The sequence below is a fragment of the Neomonachus schauinslandi genome, chromosome 7 (assembly GCF_002201575.2).
Source record: "Neomonachus schauinslandi chromosome 7, ASM220157v2, whole genome shotgun sequence".
Lineage (NCBI taxonomy): Eukaryota > Metazoa > Chordata > Mammalia > Carnivora > Phocidae > Neomonachus > Neomonachus schauinslandi.
The window spans coordinates 139,809,344-139,830,532 of NC_058409.1; the positions used below are offsets into that span (position 1 = coordinate 139,809,344).

A 21,189-nucleotide genomic window follows, 5' to 3' on the forward strand; every position below is an offset into this window, starting at 1 on the left:
CTTGGTCATGCCATTTTAATTCAAGCGCAGGTTGACTTAGTATTATTTCAAGACTGCTCCCAATTTAATCTTCACAATTACCTTTCAGGTTTGGACCTGTATCTTCAGTTTACAGATGAGAGTAAGGTCTTTCATATGGTTGGGGATTGTCAACCTGGAGGCAAAATGAAATGTTTGTGGCCCGTATACAGGCATGCAGACTTGTGCTTAACTGTAGAGTCAAAGGCAAAAGTTAGTATATTAAAAGATGGAATGGGTAGGTTTGTCATGAGAAAACTTCACAGAGCTTTATTATGAAAGCACACGCTTTGGGTCTTTGTTGCGATTCGTATTTTAAAATCTCATGTCTCTTGTCCGTGTTAACTTTTGATCCTTGAGAAGGAGCTCCGACGGTGGAGAAGGAATGGCACTTAGCTGTCAGCTCGTCTAATGCTTGGAGTGTGGATTTACGGAAATGAAAGTCTGGAGAGGTTGACTGACAGATGCAAGTGGCAGAGCCGGGACCGGAACCCAGGACCCCTCTGACACCCAGGGCTTGTTGGTCCACGTGAGCTCTCTGAGCTAGCACATTAGCTACCCTTTTCTTCCAGGGTGGCCGCAATGTACCTTGTCACCAAATCGCAGAAATGTTTGACTACTTTCTAGGTTTCTTTGGACATGAAATAGGTTTCCCAGCACCTCCCCACCCCCATCCTTTGGTGATTGCTCATGCAACACAAAACAGTTTTAATGTGACTCTTAAAAAAATATTCCATGGTCCACCTATTGCTGTTTTCATACCACTCCACCCTCCCACTCCAAGTGTCCTTCATGTTGAAACATGGAGGCCGACAGGACAGCCACCTCCAGACAGCCGGTCACTGACTGCTGGTTGCTGCCATTTCCTAGTAGCCAGAAAGCTGCAGGCTTAAGTGTATGGGCTGACAGTGCTCCGATCTGGTCACTAAATACTTGTGTACGTTACTGACCTCTTGTGATAGTAAAAAACCAATTCCCTCATTGTACCAGGATACTTTAGGATATGGCAGTAAGAGTTGAGATGGACAAACATGGGGTCTTTCCTCTACGTGGCTCCTGGGGCTTGCTTCATATTACTTGTCTTTAGAGATACAACAATCAGTTTATACAAGAACATACTTGTTGCTTAACATGCTTTTTAGCATAGCTTTGAAAACATTTACTTTAAAAACACATTGATAATTCTCTTTGTACACATGACACTTCTTTGGAATTTTTCTTCCTATGTGATACTTAAGTAAAAATAGAATAATTAGTGTTCTGTTTTAGGGACCAATCTCTCCTTTCCTCCACTAGAATATATATAATTTTTTTTTTCCTTTGGAGTCTTATAAAATCAGGTCACAGAGAATGTGTTGCCATGGTAGAGTCTTATTTCAGTTTCTCTATTCTTCGGGAGCCTTCAGTTGCTTCACATCCGGACTCTTCTGGTTCTCTGGTTCTTTTCTTTCTTTGTTGCTACCCAGCATTGGCCATCTTGTTTTGATGTCCGATTCCTGGCTCCCCTGGTTGCCCACCATGTTCTCAAGCTGCTGAAGCCATTTAGTACAAACCCTGAGAGTTCACTTTGAAAAGCATTTTTTCCTCCCTGCCAAGAAGGAAGAAAATAGTCGTAACAACAGAACATTGTCCTTGTTTTAGCCATGTTTGAAAAAAGATTTAAATTTACTTCTATTTGATGTTTATGGAATGTATACTTTGTGTCAGGACCCGTGTTAGTTCCTCTAGGGAGAAATGGCAAAAAAAAATAGGTATATTGTTTGTTATTATTTTTTAAACCTTAATCCCTCCCTCCACCCCCAATTCTTCTTTCGAGCAGTCCCTTCAGGTTCTGGAAAACAAATGTTAATTGCATGGGTCCAGGGATGGCCTTTCAATCCCTCTGAAATCCCCAACTTTTTCTCGTCACTGTTTTTTAAGTTCTTTTTGTGTCTTAAAAATTCTTTCTTTTTCTTTTTTTGAGAGAGAGAGAGTAAGAGTGTGCATGCAAATGGCGGAGGGAGGGGATGGGGAGGGACAGAGGCAGAAGGAGAGAAAGGAATCTTAAGCATGCTCCACACCCACCTCAGAGCCCGACAGGAGGCTCCATTTCATGACCCTGAGATCATGACCTGAGCTGAAATCAAGAGTTGGACTCTTAACCAACAGAACCACCCAGGAAGGCACCCTCAAAAATTCTTTCTTGATTATAAATTCCCCTCTTTCTACTAGTACCATGCCTCTTTCCTTTATAGTCAAGTTCCTGGAAAGAATAGTTTATATTCAGTATCTTTGTATTTCTCTTTTCTCAATCATCTTTTTCTCAAGCATACATCTATTTGCTTTCTGTCCAATCAATGAAATTATTCTACAAGGATTACTCTATTATCTGCTGCATAACAAACTACACCAGAACATAATGGCTTACAGCAGCAAACATGATCTGTTATCATCTCTCTTGAGTATGTGGGTGATTGGGCTCAACTGGGGGTGGTGGTTCTGCTTCACGTGGCATTGGGTTGGGTTGCAGTGATCTGTAGGCTTGACTAGGTTGGAATGTCCAAGATAGCTTACTCACATGGAGAAAAGTTGGTTCCGGTGTGTTGGCTAGTTTGGCTGGGGCTGTTGACCAAAACACCTTGGTTTTTCTTCCATGTGGTCTCCCCATGTGGCTTGGACTTCTCAGCGTGGTAGCTGGGTTCCCAGGGGGCATTCCCAAGCACAAAGGCAGAAACTGAAGATCTCCTAAGGATTAGCTTAGACAGGTTTGTAGTCTTACTTTTCCGCACATTCTTTTGGTGAAAACTGGTCATAGGGCCAGCCAAATTCAAGAGGAGGGGACGTTCATGTCATGGTCATATTGCCAAAGAACTGTGGGATGCTGCAGCTACAAACACAATTAGTTACTAAGGATATCCTAACTGGTGTATCCATATTGTTGAATATTTTGCAACTATCACAGAGATAGGAATAGCCTATATTAAAGTAGAAAAAGGTCTGTGGTATATTATTAAGGGAAAATGCATAAAAAATTTTATAGTATAATACAGAGATGTGTGTATACATTTGCATATGTTTGTATGAGCATAGTGCATATGGAAGGATATGCTTCATACTGCCCACATTGGTTATATTGAACATGCCTTAGTATTATAATCAACAATCAGTTTAAAGGGAAGCAATGGTATTCAGAAATCAATTTTAAGACCTGATAGGAATCTGTAGACAAACAATAAAGGTAGGAGATAATGTAGGAGAATATTAGTTTAAAGGCTTAGGGAATGTTTACAAAAAATGGGAATCTCTTTTTTTGTGTGTCTATTGCATGTTTATATATGCATACAAATAAATCTGTAAAGATTTAGAACAAAATAATTGCAGTAATAGTTTCTGGATGACAGATGATTTTTCTTTTTCTTTTTTCCCTTTAGCTTCTCTGTATTATACAATTTTAAAAACAATGAGCACATCTTATTTTCATAATAGAATAACATTATTTCTAAAAATGGAAGATAGTACATAAAAACTGGTACCATTATGGTGTCTGTTATCTGAATACTCAAGGCTTGAAAAAGCAATAATCACACGAAATTATTATAAAATGAATCCATTTGAGAACAGCAGTTGTCACATAACATTTTTGTTCCTTTCTTACAGCAAAGACTGAAGGAAGAGAAGGAAGCCAAACGGGCACGTTTGGATGGTAGGCATGACTACTTATTTGCGATTGTAGCTTCCTGTGTAGACCTGGACAAAACTGAAGTGGAAGATGCCATTCTTGAGGGGAATCAGGTGAGATGCATTTGATTTCTCACTGACTTGATTATGGAGGGCACAGAGAGTCTATTGACCCAGTCCTATGGCAGGATCTGTGCTGGGCTGTGGACGGGGTGTCTGTTCTAACACGGGCAAGACTCCATTCTGATGGTACAGGTGGTGGCATATTGACCTTAGGGCTCTCCAGCTCTTCATGTTGAATGGGGTACTTACAACAGTCATTTAAGTTCCATGGTTCTGACAGCAATGTCTGCATGTTTCTGAATCCAATGAAGCTGAGTTCAGGCGCCATCTTGGAACCTGAGTTTGGAGAATAGAGTCTTCTCTCAGCTTCGGATTTATTGTGTTTTACATGTATCCTGTTCTAACCTGGGTGATTGAATTGTGCCATAGTTTCCTGGCTTTGACTTTGGTTTGGCAGCTGAATCTGGTTTCTTTTGTTCCTGAACTTGACTTCCATTTTCTGCCATGATTTCCTTCCAAAATCTGGGGTGTGATTTGATTTTGGAGAGGGAAGATCAAAATATGGGGGCACCATATTTCCTGAGCACCAAGGAAGGCATATCTGGAGTGCTATGATTTCCTGAGCACCAAGGAAGGCATATCTGGAGTGCTGTGATTTCCTGAGCACCAACGAAGGCATATCTGGAGCGCTATGATGCTTGCTGAATTCTTGTTGTTGTTGTTGTTGTTTTATTTGTTTGTTTGTCTTTTTAGGCATAAAAATAGAGAGGGTGAGTCCTTTCTATTGATAGGGGTGTCACACTATTGATAATGTTATTTAGTGGTATGTTTATAAATGTTTAACAACCAGCTTTGAGCAAGAGGGTAGAGGGAGGCACTATTTTGAGTGTTTGCTGATTTCTGTGATGTTAATACTCCCATCATGGCTGATTCCAGACTATCAACGTGATGTTACTAAAGGCTTAGCTGGAAAGAGTTGTGATCAATTGCCTGTCATGAACCAGTATGAGCTGGCTCCAGCACTCCCCTGGCTTTGTTCCTTCCTGCCATGTTACTCTGGCGGGGTCACTAAGAGTCAGTGGAACAATGAGGGATGGATAACACTCAAATGGCTCAACTACAGGATGGATCAATCAGGGATTGAGGAAATGCCCTTTTCCTCCCCTTTCTCCTCCTCATCACAGCTAACATTTGTTGAATATTTACCAGGCGTCAGTCTCATCTAAGTGACTTTCATCTATTATCCCATTTAATTTTCGTAATGCCAGGAGGTAGATAATTTTATTCCCCCAAAATGGAGGCATAGAAGGAGACAGAGTCACTTACTGGATTCAGTCTTAGAGAGATTGTGCCACATGTGAAATGCTTAACTCTGCCCCACTTCCCAATTCAGACATCTGGACTTGGGATCGTGCAAGTGGAATAAATGAGTAAAAGTCTGGAACTGTAGGAAACCCAAGTTAAACTGCCTTGTCATATTCAGGACCAGGAAGGTCAAAACCTGGAGGTTGAAAGAAAACATCCTTGCTTGGGCTCACAAGCAACGTAGAGGGGCAGGAGTTTCAATACTGGCCTCTTGGAAGTACCTCCTTCACATTCTTGGCTTGAAAGTTAATCTCAACGAAGGCATCCCATGCAGCCCTATAGTTCTCAATCAAGGAAGTGTGATGAAGGAAACAGGGCAACTTGCTCTTCCTTATATATATATAATAGTTATGTCTATAATATGGGGGAAATTGAAGGGGGCTTATTTTTTCCACAGTTAAATTTTCAGACTAGAGTTTATCATTTGGAAACATTTTATTTTAAATTGTGGTAATGACATAGAATGTAAAATTTACCATCTTAACCTTTTTTTTTTTAAGTAGGCTCCACATCCTACAACACTGAGATTAAGACCTGAGCTGAAATCAAGAGTCGGACGCTTAACCGACTGAGCCACCCAGGCGCCCCATTAATCATTTTTAAATATACAGTTCAGTACTGTGAAGTATGTTCACATTGTTGGGTAACCAATCTTCAGAACTCTTCGTCTTGTGAAATTGAAACTCGATATCATCAAACAACCCATCCCCCCAGCCCCTGAAAACCACTATTCTATTTTCTGTCTCTCTGAATTTGACTACTTTAGATACCTCATATAAGTGTAATCATACAGTATTTGTCTTTTTGTGACTGGCTTATTTTATTTAGCAAAATGTCCTCAAGATTCATCCATGTTGTAGCATGTGTCAGAATTTCCCTCATTTTTAAGCTGAATAATATTCCATCATATGTATATGCCACATTTTGTTTATCCATTCATCTGTTAATGAACAGTTGGGTTGCTTCCATCTTTTGACTATCATGGATAATGCCGTGGTGAGCATGGGTGTACAAATATCTCTGCAAGATCCTGCTTTCAATTCTTTTGGGTATATACCCAGAAGTGGAATTTCTGGATCATAGAATAATTCTATTAATATTTTGAGAAATCACCATACTGTTTTCCATAGTGACTCTACCATTTTTACATTCTCACCAAAAGTGTACAAGGGTTCCAATTTCTCCACATCCTTCATAACATTTATTTTCTGGGGTTTTTTTGATAGTAGCCAACTTAATGGACATGTAGATTTTATCCTTTTTCTTCTAGTATGAATTTAAAACTGTGCCAATGACTTTAAAAGAACTGCTTCCATTGGTAGTAGGCCAGTTGGCAGACCTTTAGTTGTACAGTGAAGCTCATGGACTAAGTTCTGGACTGCTGTTGGATGGAGTGTTCCATAATCATGTGTGTTCTTCTGGCATTTTTCAGTGATTATTACAATTTAATATTAATTGTCTCTGGTGTATTAGACTGGATTTTGAAAGGTGTGTTCTCGCTTTCTGAACTGCGATTGAGTGAAAACAAAACACTTCTATATTTATCTGCTTTCAACAGCTCAGCACTTTTGGAAATTAGCAAAAATGGAGAGACGATCTCTTTCAAATGTGTATATGTAGCACATCTTTTCATGATTAATTGAATTCCTTCGTTGAATTACATTTTTATTATGGTGAGACATTTACTCTCTCACTCTTTATTATGTTGCAAAAAATATGATGCCTTCTCTATGGTTTCATTAGATGCAGTGTTATCTGAAAAAGAAAAATGACAGCAACTGCTGATTTAAATATGGTTTCTAATTCAGCACGAAGTTGTGACCTTGCCTTTTCTTTTTTGCAGATTGAAAGAATCGATCAGCTTTTCGCTGCTGGAGGTCTTCGTCACCTTATATTTTACTATCAGGACATGGAGGTAACAGAAACAGGTATCCAAACTTGGTGTGATGTAACCCACAAAAGTGTTGCTAGGTTCATCTGAGGATGGCATGAAGCAGAAGGCTACCCTCAGAGCTGACGGGGCCTCTTACGCTTCCATCTTGGCATATGGGACAAATGGGCCTCTGTGAGGTGAGGCCCAGGTTCCATTTTCTGCTCAAGGAGAGGGGGACAGATAATGATGGGTATCTAGCCTGGTTGTTCTAACTTTACTTGAGATATTTTGTCTCCCATTTCAGGCTGTGCTGGTAATTGAGGAAAAATAGAGTACTTTATATTTTGAGACTTCTTTTCCTTCCATGCTAGTTCATTCTATGCAGTTATGTTCTAGAACTTTTTATGGGCATCTACTTCTTTTCTATATAGACACCATTTATTTTTAACGTAGGAATTGTTGCCAATGAGCATAATGAGTTTTCTACTTAAATACCACATTATGTTTATTTTCTACTGACGATGATTCAAAGGAGTAATATGGAATGACAAGTTTAGTTATTTTCACTTAAGAAAAATTTGCAAATCTTTGTGTGGATTAAACTGGCATATCCCATTCTACTTTTATGTGGATTCATATAATTTTAAAGCCAAACTAGGGATATAAACAAAAATCTTATGATTATATTATTATATTCATTCTTTTATTACCTTTTTGAAGAAAAAGGAAAATAGTTATTGCTCTTGGCATATAGTATGGCTAATGGTTTTTTGTTTAAAAACTGAGAAAATTATGCATGCATACTCTAAGTGATTGACACTTTTCTAGAATTATTCATCTGAAATTTTGTGGTCTTGTGCTCTCTCTGTGTGTCAAATAAAGAAATAAAATCTTTAAAAAAAAAATAAAGTTCATTATACTTTGAGTGAAAAATCAAAATAATACAGAAATTTCTAATTCTATCCCAGATTGCAAAACATAAAGTCAGATGAAATGTTGAGTTCATCCATGAAATGTGTGCTGGGTGAAGTAAGCCTTTGTGTGTAAATCTGACATTGAACAAGAAGGGTTCATGGGATGTAGACACAATGCAAGTTTATTTTTGTTTCCCACTCTCCCTCTAAACCTTTTCAGTGGGACTGCCTTTAATCTTTTGACCTTGGATTAAAATTCAGACCATTCCATGACTTTTCTGGATATTCTTAGGTAAGAAAAATTCCTATAGTTGCTTCACATTATAAGTACTATCTCAATTCAGAAACTAAAAAAAAATCCAATTGATCAAAATTAATTGATCTAAAGTTAAATATTCTTCACTCCTGGTCTTCCCCCTTCCTTCCACCCAGCAAGGACCTCAGAAGGCCAGTATTTGCTGTAGGAGAGAAGCATATGGTCCTCCTCTGTTTGTTCAGCTTATCCTTCCAGAAGCTCCTGTCCACATTGTGTTAACCACAGTTGCTGACTGCGTCAGGCTTGAAGCAGGGCAGGGAAAGAGGGGGAGAGATGGGCAGGAGAGCCTGGACTTGACTGGCACTCTCATTGTCACAGTTGGCTGACCTTGATTCTCTGGGTCTTTGCTCTTGTGGGCCCTAGGTGGATCCTCCAGAGATGCTGCACATCCCACGGCGATGTGTTGTCCTCCCGATGAGAGCTATCTGCTGATTATCTTTATTGGACAGGTTCACTGTCAAAACCCCAGTCCAAGTCCCTAGCCCAGCTCTGTGGGGGGAGCCTAGAAGAGGGTTCCTCCAAGAGGTTTTTTTTTTAATTTAAAGATTTTATTTATTTATTTGACAGAGAGAGACACAGTGAAAGAGGGAACACAAGCAGGGGGAGTAGGAGAGGGAGAAGCAGGCTTCCCGCCAAGCAGGGAGCCCGATGCGGGGCTCGATCCCAGAACCCTGGGATCATGACCTGAGCTGAAGGCAGACACTTAATGACTGAGCCACTCAGGCGCCTCTCTCCAAGAAGTTCTAATCCCAGGGTTTTGGAATTCAACTTCCAGTCCATGTCCTTCCCCAGATTTCTCCCTTGGCACTGTCCTCCTACCCCAATAATCTTGCTTGAGCTACCGATTTACTCGGAGAACTAAAACTTTCGTGGGCAGATAAGAGCACAGTGGTTGAGCTCTGCTTACTTAAATGATCCCCTCAATGAGCTGCATGCTTAGATGACCAAAAATGAATTTTCAAATAACAATAATGAGAATGCTTAGTGAGTGACGATTTTTATGTGCTTTTCTAAGGTCTTCACATGTATTAACTCCTTTAATCCTCACAACAACTCCAGATGCTTGGGCTTAGTATTATTATTTGCATTTTTCAGATGAGAAAACCAAGGCACAGAAAGATTAAGTAACTTGCCCAAGGTCACATGGCCGGGAAGTGCAACCTGAGACTCAAGCCTTGGGAGTCTGGCCCTAGAGCTCACACCATTCATCATGGTGCTCTCCTGGCTAGGCGGTGTCCTGACTCGAGAGCCATACTGAGGGGACAGCAGGGGTCTGGAGTTTATAGTCAGAGCTGGTTTCTGATCTTGACTCTGCCACCTGTTGGCTGTGACTCAGAGGCAGGTCACAGCTGCCTTTAAAGGTTGTAGTGACTTCAGTAACGTAGACAATGTACCCAGCAGGGGAGCTGACACAGAGTACAAGCAATAGATGCTGTCTCCTCTCTCACCTCTTTATAGAATTGGTGAAACTAAAGTTCTTCTGCCCTTGTAGGACAGCTTGGCTCTCCAGGGGGAGTAAATCCCCTTTCTGAGAAGATTAAAAAGCCTAAGGTGTTCGTGACAGAGGGAAAAGATGTTGCTCTTACCGGAGTGTGTGTGTTCTTCATCAGGACTGACCCTTCCAGAGCCATCACCCCTGAGAACATCCATCGGGTAAGGGGCAAGAGCAGTCCTTTACCCCAAATTGCCAAAAGTCACATAAATTCTACAAAAAACCCCTCGCTGTAGAGGTAACCGCTATGTTCATCAGGTATCTAAAACTACTTCCAAAGAAGTATTTCTAAAAGCATTCACAGCAAACAAGAGGTCATTTCCTTTAAATCTGTGGAGTCAGAGGACCTACTATTCAGTTTATTAACAAAAATTGATACAATATTGTATGTATGCATGTGCGTGCATATGTGTACGTGTGTGTAAAACATGAAGTCTTGCCTTTTAAACATAATTCCCCATACATGACTTACTTAACGGCAAATTTCATACATTTAAAGTAAGATTTACAATGATGGATGTATAATTTTATTTTTTCTGCAAAGTAACATGTAAATCTCCTCTGCCCTCAGTGGGTGCATTATCTGCTTGAAGCAAATAAACTGGTTCTGTTTAGTTCGTGCTTTTATTTTGAGGATTGCAACTTAGAATAGTATAAAGCTTGTATCTTAACCAGGGTATCGAAAAAGTAATTTCCTGGACTTAGAGACTGAATCTACGGACAGATCAAGGCCAGACCATATGTAAAACAGAATTTTGACCTACAACTGGCAGCAACATGCCCAGAAAACCAAGCCCCTTCTCTATGAAACACCCCAGGTAGCCAGCCTGCAATGTGAGACTTGCAGGAAACCAGCAAGGAGGAAGCTCAGCAATAATAGCTGAAACGATTGGCCCGCATGGTCAGGACCTTGTTCATGACTGTCAGCCTCCTTCACTCTGGCCATACTTCCCTGGGACCAACCAGAGAAAGCCGAATATGCACCCCTCACCAATCACACAGGATGCCCTGCTTCTTGGAGCTGCCTCCAGCTCCCCCACACCCAAAGCTGTCCCTTTTCGCCACTAGAAAGTTTTCCCACTCCCCTGCCTGCTTTTGAGCATCTGCTGAAATGCAGGCGATGGTGACCGACTCTTGCTATAGCCAGCTCATAGCTTTTGCTCCTCTCATTTGGTTCGTCTTCATTTACTTCTACAGGATAGTTGATGAATGAACAGCACTCAGAAATGACTCAGTAGCTATGTTGCCATTGCGGGTAATTTTGACAGTAGAGGATCTCCTAACTGTTTTCCAGGAGGTGAGCTTTAATATGTTAGACACCGCAGATGGGGGCCTGCTCAATAGCATGAGGCGTTTGCTGTCAGATATCTTCATTCCCGCTCTCAAGGCCACGAGCTATGGCTGGGGCGAGCTCGAGGGCCTTCAGGAAGCATCCAGCATTCGGCAGGAGTTCTTGAGCTCTCTGGAAGGCTTTGTGAGCATCCTGTCGGGCGCCCAGGAGAGTCTGAAGGAGAAGGTAAGAATGAATAAGTTATTCCTTCAAAAGTTATCAGACGGTGAACAAATCAACGTATAAGTATGTAATGCTTCTCTTAGATGGTCTTAATTCCATTGCCCAGCAAACCTTGAAAACATCTTGTGTGCTTTTTTATTGCCCCTTCAAGAGGTGGTGGTGACTAGATTTAAATTCTTACAGTTTGGAGTGATTAATGCATTAGGGGTTCCTTAGAAGTGTTGGCCATGATGGAGGGTTTTATTCAGTCATATCAAACGTTTGACTGCAAACAGAAGTGTATGTAGCATCCCTCTGCATCCTAGAAGGACAGGAATTTGGAACCAGGGTGTGTGGTGTGTGTGTGTGTGTGTGTGTGTGTGTGTGTTTGTCTTTGTGTGCGCATGCGTGTGTGGGGTGGGTGGTGGGTAGGGATGCAGGAAATGTCTGTTTTGCGCATGCGTGTGTGGGGTGGGTGGTGGGTAGGGATGGAGGAAATCCCGAAGATCAGACAGAAGGGAGAGAGGAGTTGACATATCTGGAGGGTGTGGACTGGGTCCTGTGGTTCAGCCTGTGACCAAAAGGGCCTTTAAGGATAAGTTTGGCAAATGTGATTTAGCTTCCATAAAATTTGTGTGATCTACGGTAAGCCTGTGTTACTGGTTCCTTGGGGCAGAAGGTGGTGGATGCAAAACCATGACGGACAGCAGCCCAGATCAGGCATCTATGGGAGACAGAAATGTAGCCTATGATACCAATAACAATGTATTTTTAAAAAGATTTTATTTATTTGAGAGAGAGAGAGAACGAGCAAGGGGAGTGGCAGAAGGAGAAGGAGAAGCAGGCTCGATGCTGGGCTCATTCCCAGGATCCTGAGACCATGGCCTGAGCTAAAGGCAGATGCTTAATCGACTAAGCCACCCAGGTGCCCTACCAATGACAATGTATTACTCACTTCTCTCCAGAGAATACTGAGATGTATTGGACCTAGTGGTGGAAGGAGGCATTAGGGTTTCTAGAGGATGTGGAATGGGAGAGTGGAGTGACTTTCAATCCAGACAGGAGTGACTTTCAATCCAGAGTTCATTTGCAATGAACTCTGATGCAGGCCATAGTAAGATGCAAATTGAAGCAAGTTAAATTGTTATTCTACCTAAAAAGCAGTGCTTTCGTAAGGTTCCACCTCCTATTGTGGTATAGCTATTCAAAAAAGTGGATGGATCGCCACCTAGCGGGGAGATTGTGCCACTTCACGAAGTGCAGAGCCCTCCCCTGGGAAACTAAGGATCTCTCTGGGAGATGTGGCAGGTGCAGAAGGTGGGGGAGGTCAGGGGTGGAGGCGTGCTGGGAGGTTCTTCCAGGCTGGGGGCAACGTGAGCACAAGCCCAGGGGAGTGGGGGCATATGCCTGCCCCGGTGGGTTTTCAGAGATCTGTTGTAGTGTAGCCAAGTGAAAAACAGAGTGGGGAGGCTAGGTTCTGGGAGGTTGGAATGGTGTCTCAGCCCCACGAGGATGGGACAGACATAGAACTTCTGAGCATGGGAGCCAGGGCTGGAGGCCATCAGATAAGGTTAGAGCTGGTAGGGCTTCAGTAGGAAGCCAAGTGAAGGAAATGGGAAAACTCTGGTTCTGCCTTGGTTACCAACAAGCCCTTAGGGCCTGGGCTTTGTGATGTGGCTCCTTGGCCATATTGGCATTTGAGGGTGACAAATAACCACATCCCTTCCTGCTGGTTCTGAACCAGGTGAGAGAAATGTACTCGTTCTGTGGTTGGTAAAGAGGGATTAGGCCTGAAACCTGAACTTAGGCATTCACAGTGCCAGGTGCATCTTTACCAGAAGGAAATGCCCTTCTCAAATATTGAGGTCCATTTATGTGTGTGAGAAAATGCACCAGGTTTCTTTGTCAAGTCAAAACCTAACAGACCTCGTTCTCCATCCTCTTTCTCCTTCCTCCCCTGAAACAAATCCATATATTTGACACTGAACTTGCTAACTATAAGGATGTTATTGGGTAAGGACATGAGAGTCTTTTCATCTGGTTAGTATCAAAAAAGAATGTGATGGATTAGAAATTACCCTCCTTCCAATCAATATCCTTGAAGCTCCCCCATATTCTTTGGTTTTGTGAGTTGACTCTTCAATTTTTAAGTAATTTCTTAGTTCCTTATTAATTCCCAAATTTTGTAATGTTATGATGATTCTTTCTAGTACACTCTTTTTTCTTTTTTTTTTTGACCCAAAATCTGCCCTCAGTCGTCTCCAGTGGTGTGCTCAATTCGTAAGGGAGGATTGAGCATTGTGTATCACACTGTGCTTCCAGGGACCTTTCTTCAGGGAACAGGGTAGTTTAGGAAGACCTTCAGATCCTTCTGAGCCTAGGGGTCAACCAGAAGTGTGTGTGTGTGTTTTAAAATTAGCATCATCTTATATAATTTTCATTTTAATTAGGTGAACCTTCAAAAGTGTGACATATTTGAACTGAAAACCCTGAAGGAACCAATTGACTACTTGACTCTAGCTAATAACCCCGAGACTCTGGAGAAAATAGAAGGTTGTATGAGAGTATGGATCAGACAGACAGAACAGGTAATTTCCAGAAACCAAACATCAGTTTCAGATGCCACTTTCCTGAAGTAGTCAATGGAAGACAGTATATTGTATGCCATTCCCATTTGCTTGAGTGTTTAACTTCAAGCCCCTAAAAAGGTGAGAAGTTCAATGTGATTTAATTTATAGTCATTAGTTAAGAAGAGATAGTAAGAATTCGAAGAGATGAAAGTAAATGGCTTTAAATACTTAGGTTACAAGAAGACTGCACTTTGCCAATTGTTTTCTCAAGGTGTATTTTACTTGAGAGAGGACCTCTGTAGAAGTACAAGTTTTCCAAACACTGTGCCCTCCAAAAAGGAGCTTGAGACTTAACTTAAAAAAAAATATTTTCAGAAAAATCCTAAGTGAAGGTGGACATTGAATCAAAAAGTAAGCACAATGAAAATTAACCAACTTAAGGCATGGGGGCTTTCCAAGGTTCTATTGTTCCAAGATTATACAGTAAGTGGATAGTCAAGGAAGCTTTCTGAGGACAGGTCCTCCAAAAGTTCATTAAAGCTTTTTAAATAAGTAGTTTTCAGTTAGAGCAAGTCAACTACATTTTTGTTAAAGGGTTAAAAATGGATACAAGTAAAAGGCTGTCATTTGAAGCATGCACATGAATAAAAATATATCATGATTCTGACAACATAATTGACTTATTTCCTTATTTTTTTTTTTGCCTGTGCATAACTTTCATGCTGCCAGCCCTAGTCAGAGGTTCAAGGCTCTGCTGTGCATTTTCAGGTCCTTGCAGAAAACAACCAGCTGCGTAAGGAAGCGGATGACCTTGGGCCCCGTGCAGAGCTGGAGCACTGGAAAAAAAGACTGTCCAAATTTAACTACCTTTTGGATCAATTAAAAAGCCCGGATGTGAAGGCTGTGTTGGCTGTGCTTGCTGCCGCCAGGTCCAAGCTTCTAAAGGTTGTCAGCCATTTCTTTTTGCTTTGTGACATGGGAGTGAAAATTCTCTGTGTGCATTTTCATGTCATGGAGTAACTAGGTACAGAAAAATGTTATTACACCTTTAGGAACAAACTTTAAGGTTGGATAATATCCCCCTGTTGTAATTCTGAGTACTGTGGAAATAGCCTTTGAATCAATGGTATCTGTTGGCCTGTGTCCATGTAAGTACATGTATTAATTAGAGGGCATTGCATGTAATTAAGATGTAACGTAGTATCACGATTATATATATATTTGGAATTCGGACCAACCAGGAGTATTAAAATAAGAACTTAACTTGAATATATATATATTTTTTTTAGCCCTAGAATATTGCTTTTATACCCCGGTGTAACAAATTACCCTACAACTTAGCAACATAAAACAGCAAACATATATTATGTCACAGCCTGTGGGTCAGGAGTTGGGATGCAGCTCAGCCGGATGCCTGTGACTCAGCATCTCTCCTGAGATTATGGTCAGGGTGTTGGCTCATCTGAGGCTCGCCCACCCCAGGGGAGGACCTGCCTCCAAGTTGCTTGTGGGGTTCTTGCAGGGTTCAGTTCCTTGCTGGCTATTGGCTGGAGGCTTCCTTCAGTTCTTCACCACAGAAAATATGGGAATGAGGTGCAAAATGGATCCAGGAGCCAGTGGAGGAGAGAAGGTGTGGGTTCAGATGGGGTTGGTGCCCTCTTGATGCTCTGTCCTAGTTATTGAGTAGATTTTATAAGAGAAGGCTGTGAAGAGATCCCTTTAAAACTTCAGTCAAAGAATTTAAACTACTCTTCAATGTGGCAATACCCCTCATTCCTGTGGATTCAGCTTGATGCGAGAGGCATAGGATAAACTGAAAGTCTGACACAAGAGACTTGGGGTGACTTTTAGCAGCTGTGCTATTGGAAGTTCCTTTGTAATTGATGCATTAACAGTGCTTTCCTGTCTTGTCCTTAGACTTGGAGGGAGATGGATATTCGAGTTACTGATGCAGCGAATGAAGCAAAGGACAATGTCAAATATCTGTACACACTTGAAAAATGCTGTGACCCCTTGTACAGTAGTGACCCTGTGAGTTAAAGATCTCTACTTGCTTAATCTACTGATGACCCTTTTGCACTGGCTGAATTGAGTGTGCAGTTTGGTTCATTAATATTATAATCTGTTGGAAAAGTCTTTGAAACCTCTTTCTACTCTCAAGAAAATGATATATGTATACAGTTGACCCTCGAGCAACATGGTTTTCGACTGCATAGGTCCACGTACATGTGGATTTTTTCATAAACACAGTACAGTGCTGTAAATGTAGTTTATCTTCCTTAACCATTTTCTTTTATCTGGCTTCCTTTATTGTAAGAATATAGTATATAATACACAAAACATACAAAATATGTGTTAATCAACTTTTTATGTTATCGGTAAGGCTTCTGGTCGACAGTAGGCTATTAGTAGTTTAGTTTTTGGGGAGTCAGAAGTTATGCATGAATTTTCAACTACATGGGGATTGTGCTCTTAACCCCTGCATTGTTTAAGGGTCAACTGCACTCATGTCTATATAGATCTGTCTATCTCTGTTTATGATGAATATGCAATACTATATTTTAAAAACCCTTATTGTATATTCCAGTTTCCATTAAGTATTTTTTTTTAAAAGATTTTATTTATTTATTTATTTGAGAGAGAGAGAGAGAAATAGCATGAGAGGGGATAGGGTCAGAGGGAGAAGCAGGCTCCCCGCTGAGCCAGGAGCCCGATGTGGGGCTCAATCCCAGGACTCCGGGATCATGACCTGAGCCGAAGGCAGTCGCTTAACCGACTGAGCCACCCAGGCGCCCCTCCATTAAGTATTATAATTGATATTCTGGATGATACTCAAAGAAGTGTGGGAAGGGTTATCAGCTGGTGTTTTATCTTTTAACTTTAGGGAGTGCCTGCTTTTATTTATTATAAAATTAACTGTTAACCTTGTCATTAACAGAAAGCTAATGTTTCTTGCATAGAAATAAAATTTGATTAACTGCATATGACTAAATAATACAAATAAAATTACCCTTAAATACATTTATGTGAAGTGATAGTTAATATTTTCGTGGTAGTGTTAGTAGTGTTAGTTAAGTTAGTAGTTCGTTAGTAAGTAGTTCATTAGTGTTTGTTAGTAGTTCGTTAGTAAGTAGTTAGTGGTGTTAGTTAATATTTAAAAAATTAAAAAAAAGTCTCATAGCTAATTTTATTCTAATGAAGATTGAATGGTTCGACTGTTAGAATTTTGCTGAATTTGATATTTGTTTCTTTGAAAACTCTCGTGGTGTCTTCCAGATATCCATGATTGATGCTATTCCTACACTTATAAATGCAATTAAAATGATCTATAGTATCTCTCAGTACTATAACACCTCTGAGAAGATCACATCTCTGTTTGTAAAGGTGAGTGCATAGAGTCCATGGTGACTTGTATTTTTTTTGCCATTTTAAATTTTTTAATAGTTAGAAATGACCACATTGGTGTAATTCAGTGTCTGTGTATCCTACAATGAGAGAAAAAGTTTTAATCTCTCAACAGAGAGAATTAAGTGTATTTGTGAGGCTGATTCTCACAAATCATAAAGCATTATTTCCAAAGTAATTATTATAATAAATATGGTGTTATTTATATAATAAAAATAAAAAAAATAAAGATTCTCTTTGAATTTCCCTATGTTATTTAGCACATTATTTATTCCTATTGGGTAAATTTTTATTAAGAAAAACTATATTTAACTGGCTTTCTCCTGCTTTATATTTCATGTGCCACTTTTCCAAATTTATCTGGTGCCACAGTTGTTTACTTGGTTTATTAGAACAGTAATCATGGTAATGAAATCCACTTGCAACGTTTCAGTAATCCATAAAGCAATTGTAATGATTCTGCCAAAAAACGTAACGATCTTTAAACCTTATGTCCTAACTCGTAACTGTTGGTGGTGAGCATTGTTGCTTTTCCCATTTTCAACAGTCCCTAAGAAGTAAATGACTTTCATTACCAAGGTGAAAGTTTTAAGCGTTGTATTAAGATAGAGGCATTTTCGTCTCATCTGGGCTTGTATTGCGGATGCTAACATACTAGGAAGCGTGGCTCTTGCTGGGAAGGGGCACGTCCACCCCGAGAGCCGGACAGGAGACTCCCTTTCTTCTGCTCTCAGTCAGGCACTTCAGGCAGAAAAAGGAAGGAAATCCACGAGATTCTTGCTGCACTTCTGCCCGCGTCCAAAGGACGCGTTAGGGTCGTGAGGGATATTCCTTTGAGCCAGAGACTCAAAAGTCAATTTGTGTTATCACACCAGCCTTCGTGCATATTATCGGCAAGGCCTGTTTTTGGACAAAATTGTGAAACCATCATTTATCTAATTTTGAAAACCCTTTCACTATGGAAATTTTGAGGCAGGTACAAAAGGAAAGAGAGTGGTACACCAGCCCCCCATGTACCTGTTACCAAGGTTCTGCCTGCACGCCATCCATCTTATTTCATGCGCATCCCGACCTTTGCCCTACACATCCCAGACATCAGGTCATTCCATGTACACTGGATAGTCATCTGGTTTTCCTTTTAATTTATTAAAAAAAAAAAATCACAAGAAAATTCTGAAAGTTTTTTACAGTTTGGAAGGATGGATAAAACATGAGTGCATATGGAAATCAGCTTGACTCTCTGTTGCTTCTCCCTTTGACATTTCTGCTCCGGCTCCTGGTGTCTTAAAATGACCAGGGTGGACGGTCCTTCCCAAGGCACTTGGAGACTGTGAGTTACATGTTAGAGCAGGCTACCTAAGGAGACTGGGGGACTCTCAACAGCTTTTAGATAGGGAAGTGAATCCCTTCCTGGCTGGTTAAGGTGTTCATCCTGCATACACAGGGGCGCCTGAATTGTTGATTTGCCATAGTGCTTCCAACTCTGGTTTTATAAATGACTTTGACAGTCCATACTGGAGTCTAAAAAAGTCAAACAAATAGAAGCAGAGAGTAGAAGGGTGGTTGCCAGGGGCTGGAGAGAGTGGGAAATGGGGAGATGCTGGTCAAAAGCTACAATTTTCAGTTATAAGATGAATAAATTCTGGGAATCTAAAGCACAGCATAGTGATTATAGTTAATAATACTGTATTGTGTACTCAAAAGTTGTTAAGAGAGCAGATCTTAAGTCTTTTCAACACACATACAACGGTGACTGTGAGGGGGTAGATGTGTTAGCTTGATTGTGGTAATCATTTCACTCTGTATATGAATATCAAGTATCATGTTGTACGTCTTAAATATATACCATTTTTGTTTGTCATTTATACCTCAGTAAGGCTGGGGCAAAAAAAATGTTGGTGCTGGATCATCGTTGTGATGGAAAAAAGTAAACCTAATGTCAAGTTCATAGATTGTACACTCTGACAGGTAGAGGAGTCAAGGACCCTCTAGTCCAGCTGTTGACTGATGGCTGTTTTATGTACTTCACACCATTTTATTGGGACATTCCAGGTGACCAATCAGATGATATCTGCGTGTAAAGCCTATATTACCAACAATGGAACTGCTTCCATCTGGAGCCAGCCGCAGGATGTTGTGGTGGAAAAAATATTGTCTGCAATTAAGCTTAAGCAGGTAAAGGTCAGCTTAATAACATATTTAGATAACGTTTTATTATTTGTATGTTGTTTTTGCTGATGCATCTTAAATCACCTGGCTGTGACTGTGTTATTGGTTGCTCAAAAGTCATTCTTTTCGTAAAACAGTAATTCTTTATTGTTAAGAAAATGGAATGTTAGTAAATCTGCTCTCACGATTTATTCACTTATTCTATCGTTTTGGGGGCCGGTTATGTCCCAACACCACACTCAGTGCCAGAGATGCAAAGATGCAGTAGTCTGTTTCTTGGGGACAAATGGGGAGCTAGACGCAGAGGGAGGCTACTGTTGGCCAGGGGGACCACGTGGAAAGGCTGTGACATTGAGTTAGATCATGAATAATCAGGAATTTGCTAGATTGGGAGTTGGGAAACATGGCATTCCCAGCTGAAGAAAGGGTACATACAAAGGCATGAAACTTGGAGGGTTTGCAATTCTACCTTAAATTTGTGGCTGCCTCCAACTTAAGAGAATAAGGTTGGTACCTGTGTTATGTTCCCTTTCTAATATTTTGGTTTTTAACTTTAAGGAATACCAGCACTGCTTTCACAAGGTGAAACAAAAGCTTAAACAAGACCCAAGTGAAAAGCAATTTGAATTTAGTGAGATGTATATTTTTGGAAAATTTGAAACTTTCCACCGACGTCTTGCCAAGATAATAGACATCTTTACAACCTTCCAGACATACTCAGTCCTGCAAGATTCTAAAATTGAAGGGCTCGAAGACATGGTCACTAAATACCAGGTTCTGTTCTTCCTTTCTTTCTTTTTAAAAAAGGTTTTTTTATTTTTATTTTTTAAAATTTATTTATTTATTTATTTATTTGAGAGAGAGAGAGAGTGAGAGTGAGAGTGAGTGGAAGAGGAGCAGAGGGAGAGGGGGAAGAACAGAGGGAGAGGGAGAAGCAGACTCCCTGCTGAGCAGGGAGCCCAATGCGGGGCTCCATCCCAAGACCCCGGGATCATGACCTGAGCCCAAGGCAGACACTTAACCGACTGAGCCTCCCAGGTGCCCTTAAAGATTTTATTTTTTTTAAAAGTAATCTCTACACCCAGCGTGAGACTGAACTTAACAACCTGGAGATCAAGGGTCATGTACTCCACTGACTGAGCTGGTCAAGCGTCCCCAGGTTCTGTACCTTAAAACTAAATTTGCTACCCTTATCCATAACTAAAACTTTAATATTTTGTGCAAATATCTATATTTAGAATGATTCAAATAATCCATCTGTAATGTTAGATGGAAGCTCATGGCCCTTGAACAATAAAGAAATTAAATCTATATGAGAATTGTGTAATGGTGCTAATATGTTCTTTTCAGTTATGTGATTATGAGAATGACTTCTCAACACTCTAATCATCATTAGTAAGAGCATTTTCATTAGTAGCGCAAGAAAAATGTTTGAATATAACTTATTATTTCATTTATTCATGCAAGAAATATTTAATGAAGCACATACTATGTGTCAGGAACTAGCTGACACCGAGTTCTGGGTGCATCCAGTTGTGGCTACACTTAGCATTTCATTTGGACCTATGTTAGCAAAATAAGGGGACCAGATTTTAATTAGCCTGACCGTTCCCAATTACTTTGATTTTTAACTGCTTTATCTTATAAGGGTATATGTGTAACTCATCTTAGTTTTTTAAGATTTTATTTATTTGCGAGAGAGAGAATGAGAGACAGAGAGCATGAGAGGGAGGAGGGTCAGAGGGAGAAGCAGACTCCCTGCTGAGCAGGGAGCCCGATGTGGGACTCGATCCCGGGACTCCAGGATCATGACCTGAGCCGAAGGCAGTTGCTTAACCAACTGAGCCACCCAGGC

General features: G+C 40.6%; 1 protein-coding gene across 1 annotated transcript in view; it reads left to right on the forward strand.

The window, feature by feature from the left end:
• Nucleotides 1–820: 820 nt before the first annotated feature.
• The window catches only part of DNAH5 (dynein axonemal heavy chain 5), a 211,461-nt gene continuing 191,092 nt past the window's right edge, over nt 821–21,189 (forward strand). Inside the window, exons 1-11 of the mRNA XM_044916686.1 lie at nt 821–955; nt 3,655–3,789; nt 6,947–7,031; nt 9,699–9,859; nt 10,993–11,214; nt 13,641–13,778; nt 14,529–14,705; nt 15,678–15,791; nt 17,037–17,144; nt 19,218–19,340; nt 19,893–20,108. Coding sequence (XP_044772621.1) covers nt 821–955; nt 3,655–3,789; nt 6,947–7,031; nt 9,699–9,859; nt 10,993–11,214; nt 13,641–13,778; nt 14,529–14,705; nt 15,678–15,791; nt 17,037–17,144; nt 19,218–19,340; nt 19,893–20,108 — 1,614 coding nt within the window. The remainder of the gene's footprint in view (nt 956–3,654; nt 3,790–6,946; nt 7,032–9,698; nt 9,860–10,992; nt 11,215–13,640; nt 13,779–14,528; nt 14,706–15,677; nt 15,792–17,036; nt 17,145–19,217; nt 19,341–19,892; nt 20,109–21,189) is intronic.